The following is a 4201-nucleotide window of genomic DNA, read 5'->3' as shown; positions in this document are numbered from 1 at the left end:
ATGGAGAACTTCCTGGATGGTGGAAGGGGTGGAGGACCATCCTGCCAGCCCAGCTGCGGGGTGCCTGTGCAGACCTCGGCTTCACCCCGCCCGCCTCCCCACTCCCGCCACTATCACAGCACTGAGGATGCACTGCCCGGAAACGTCCTGCTGAGAACTTCTGGTTCCGTGGCCTCTGGCCTCTTGTCCCCACAGCCTGCGAGTGCACGGTGTGTGGTGCGCTGGGAGATCAGCAAGCACACACATGCAAAGGAAAGTTTTGAGAGGTTCCTGCAGAGCTCACTCTTCCGGCCAGGGTGATTTCTGCAATGCGTGTCCTTTCTGCTGAGCGTCGGTGTAGCCTTAGCTCCTTCCCCACTCACAGCGGCAAGTGCAGACTTTTAGAGATCGAGTCATGGCTGTCTCTATTATTTATTTCACCCTTTTTCCTGTGCGTCTGTCTTAGACACAAGGACTGAGACAAATAGGACCACACCAAGGACCCATTCTTTATCCCTCTCTACCCCTTCTCCCTCTCCCCACCTCAAGGTGTAAGATAGACTCCAAGTCGACCATGAGTGCTTTGACCCTTTTCCCTGCCCGCCCCCCCCCAAATCTCTCACCTCCACCTCCAGCTTTCTACTTCATGAGGGAGAAGACTGAAACCCCACCTCAGCTGGCTGTAAGAGGCCCAGGAGCGGAGATGGGTGAGGGATTTGGTGCCTGGAAGTGCAGGCTGGGGTGGTGGGGGCCCGCTGCAGTGAGCTCGGTGCCCTCCTTGGTGATGATGATGGAATGCTGCGTGGAGGAGGAGGAAGACGAGGCACGTCTGCCCGCCCTGGGCTGGGCCTTGGGAAGGTAATGGACCACAGCACTCAGCAGCCGGTCCCGGAAGTTTGGGCTGAGGAAGTTGTAAAGGATGGGGTTGAGGACGCAGTGGAGCATGGAGAAGCAGTCGATGACATCATAGAAGAAGTAGAGCAGGTGGGTCAGGTAGCAGTGGAGGTAGATGTGGGTCCCATGCAGTGAGAGCAGCAGCAGGCACACGTGGTAGGGCAGCCAGCAGACGACAAAGACGGCTATGTAGGCGCACACCAGCAGGCAGTGGCGCCGGCTCTCAGGCCGTCCTGCCCGCTTAAGCCGCCAGGCCGTCAGCACATTGAAGACTGTGATGAGAGGGAAGGGCAGCAGGAAGCCCAGGATGGTGGTGGACAGGGTCACCGCCATGGCCCATGTGCTGTAGGTTTCAAAAGGTGCCAGGAAGAGGCACATGGGCTCCGAGCTCTCCACCAGCTGAATGTGGACCACCTCGGGCAGCGGGATGGTGGCCGCGAGCACCCAGACGCCCGCACACACCGCCCGCCGCACTCGGTGCTGGTGGCGCTGCCAGGAGGGAGAGGCACTGGTGAGAGTGACGTAGCGGTCGATGCTGAGGCACACCAGGAAGAAGATGCTGCTGTACATGTTGGCAAAGTAGAAGTAGTGGGTGAAGCGGCAGGAGAAGCTGCCCCAGAGCCAGGTGTAGTCCAGCGTGACCTCCAGCATCCACACGGGCAGAGACAGGACGATGCCCAGGTCCGCTATGGCCATGTTGAGGACGTAGAGTCTCAGCAGCCCCGCCCGGCCCGAGCCGCGCCAGTTGACACAGATCACCAGGAGGTTCTCCACCAGCCCGACCACGAAGATGGCCAGGTAGAGGACGAAGAGGGCCACGCGCTTGGTGCTCTCGCTGAGCTCCACGTGGCACTCGGGCAGAGAGTGGTTGAAGAAGTAGAACAGGTCAGTCCAGTTGTGGATCTCTCCACGGTCACTGGCAGGCCCTGCAGTGACCCCGGTGGGGGGCCCGGACTCCATGCCGGCCGTGACTGACATCAGGACCAGCAGGTGCCTGGTGGGGAGAAGAGCGTGCTGGAGGAGAAAGGAGACTTGGAGAACAGCTCTGTGTCCCGTCCCCCAGACCGCAGGGCGCCGGGACCAGGAGGCTTTGGGAGGAGGAGAAAGGAGACTTGGAGAACAGCTCTGTGTCCCCCAGGCCGCAGGGCGCCGGGACCAGGAGGCTTTGGGGAAAGATCCTGGGTCTGAAGAGGCAAGAAAGGGAAGGTGAACATTCAAACTGTGAGTAAATAGTACACAACTTACTTCTCAGCTTTGACCCAAGAGCAGAGATACTTTGCTAAGGGGCCTCCGTGGTGGGAGAGACCAGATCTCTGCCCAGCCTGCCAGGCCCACCCTTCTCCAGCCTCAGGTGGGCTGGCTGGCTCCGACCTCCACTCACACCCTCCTCAGGAGGCTCTTGCTCTGTCTTGTCCTGTGGGCTTTGGATGCAGCTCTCTCTCTCTCTCTCTCCTCTCTCTCTCATCTGTGGATCCTGCAGGAAAGGCAGTTATCTCCAAGCCCCATTCCCTTATCCCCTGAGAGAGGGCAGCACTCACCTGAGTTTCCTGGGGGACACCTCCGGTCCTGGAGGCAGAGGGTCTGGACTGTCGGGGAGCTGCGAGGAGGCTGGAGGGACGGTGGCCTTGCAGCTGGCTTTGCTTCGGGCTTCAGGCTGCCCTTCTCGTCCGGAAGCAGCATCACTGGCTGAGGCTCTGTGGGAAAGGACCGGGGTTTTTCCTGCCTTCCCCCAATCCAGTTAGAGGGGAAGTCACAGCAGAAGACCCAGTGTGCCAGGGGTGGGGAGGAGTCAGGCTGCAAGCATTAAAATGCAGATCCTCACTCACTAACTGTGGGGATTTACCTCTTTTAGAAAAACAAATAAGATTCCTTTATTTAGCTAGATAGTTTTGTAAATCCTCACCCGAGGATATTTTCCCATTTATTTTTAGAGATAGTGGAAGGGAGGGAGAGAGACAGAGAGTTGATAGAGACACATTGATTAGTTGCCTCCTGCACGTACGGGACCAGGGCTGGGGCTCAAGCTTGCAACTGAGGTACGAGCCCTTGATGGGAATTGAACCCAGGACCCTTCAGGCCACAGGTTGACACTCTATCCACTGAGCCAAATGGGCAAGAGTATGTGTGTGAGACTAAATGAGCCACCAAGGTGAAGTGCTTAGTGCAGGGCTGGGTCTGTGTTTAATGCTTTACGTATGCATGTGTTTTCCACTCTAAGTCAGCTTGGGATTCCTCTCTCCCATGTCTGTCTTCATTCCTACTAAAGCAGAACTGGACAGGGTGGGAGGGCTCAAAACTATGTGAAAATCAGTCAGACTCTTAATCGCTCTGGTCCTTCCCCCATTGACTCCCCCTCCCCCCTTGCCATTCTCCCCAGCCTTCCTTTGGAGATCTGAGTTGAGAATCTGGAGAGAGAGGAAAGACTGGATCTGGGGTGGGGAGGGGCAGCACTGAGCTTCAGGGAGACTCCTGGATGGAGAGGAGGAGAACAGCTTCTTTTCCGCACGGCTCCATATTTCTCATGAAGTATGTGTGTGGTAGAGGAGAGGCAGAGAGAGAGAGAGGGAGAGAGAGAGAGAGAGATTGGAAGTCACTCAGCTTCTCTCTCCCTCCAGCCATAGGCTGTCTCGCAGCGTGGATTGTGTTGTGGAACCTCGTGTGTGGCAGAGCTTCTGCTTCTCAGCGCACTGTCACCTCACTTAATCATTTGATCCCTGTGGGGAGGTACCCCTGGGGGAGGAAGGATGGGCTTCCTTATCCCCTGTGAGGCCCAGAGAGGTTGCCTGTCTTACACAAGCCACACTAGCAGATGGCAGAGCCAGCTGGAGCTGGGCCTTGTGTTGTAGGATGTAGTGTGTTGGCTGGAGGGGATTAGATATATATTTAGTTGAGGTGAAATTCCCATAAACAATACCAACCATTTTAGAGTGTACAATTCGGTGGATGTAGTACACTCATTTTGTTGTGCAACCACCACTTCTATCTAGTCCCAAAACATTTCCATCACCCCAAAAGGAACCCCATACCCATTAAGCGCCTAGTTCCCGCCAGCCAGCATTCTGCTTTCTGCCTCTGTGGATTTTGCCTATGGATATTCAATATAAATGGAATCATACAATGGGTGACTTTGTGTCTGGTTTTTTTCACTTAGCATAATGGTTTTGAGGTTTCTCCACATTGTAGCATATATCAAGTTTTCATTCCTTTTTATGGATGAGTAATAGCCCTTTGCATGAATATAACACATTTTCTTTATCCATTCAGGGAGGGGATTTTTTTGAAGTTTGCTAATTACTTTTTTATTAATTTTATTAAACACTAGTGGCCC

At 55.1% G+C, this 4201-nt stretch overlaps 1 protein-coding gene across 2 annotated transcripts; it reads right to left on the bottom strand.

The window, feature by feature from the left end:
* Positions 1-387: 387 nt before the first annotated feature.
* Positions 388-2605, bottom strand: GPR182 (G protein-coupled receptor 182). 2 transcript variants are annotated; one of them, XM_014550094.1, is made up of 3 exons: positions 2412-2605; positions 2012-2057; positions 388-1936 (listed from the first exon to the last, which is right to left on the bottom strand). In XM_014550094.1, exons 1-3 carry the CDS (start codon positions 2551-2553, stop codon positions 652-654), a joined length of 1473 nt encoding a protein of 490 aa, XP_014405580.1. In that variant the 5' UTR covers positions 2554-2605; the 3' UTR covers positions 388-651. The 2 variants fall into 2 exon arrangements, with proteins under 2 accessions (XP_014405580.1, XP_014405579.1); XM_014550093.1 differs by lacking the exon at positions 2012-2057 and having other exon boundaries at positions 388-1867; positions 2412-2481.
* Positions 2606-4201: the final 1596 nt, after the last annotated feature.

Source organism: Myotis brandtii, unplaced genomic scaffold, assembly GCF_000412655.1.
Source record: "Myotis brandtii unplaced genomic scaffold, ASM41265v1 scaffold581, whole genome shotgun sequence".
In the NCBI taxonomy this organism is placed as follows: Eukaryota; Metazoa; Chordata; class Mammalia; order Chiroptera; family Vespertilionidae; genus Myotis; species Myotis brandtii.
The sequence above is the reverse complement of the archived record's forward strand: the minus strand, read 5'-3'. Positions and strand labels throughout refer to the sequence as shown.

Excerpts from the sequence above, each read along its gene's own strand:
- GPR182 (XM_014550094.1), bottom strand. The coding sequence starts at position 2,553 with ATGCTGCTTCCGGACGAGAAGGGCAGCCTGAAGCCCGAAGCAAAGCCA. Across the intron at positions 2,058-2,411 it reads GTGTCCCCCAGGAAACTCAG|ACCCAGGATCTTTCCCCAAA; the intron begins GTGAGTGCTGCC and ends TTGCCTCTTCAG. Across the intron at positions 1,937-2,011 it reads TGGTCCCGGCGCCCTGCGGC|CTGGGGGACGGGACACAGAG; the intron begins CTGGGGGACACA and ends GCGCCCTGCGGT.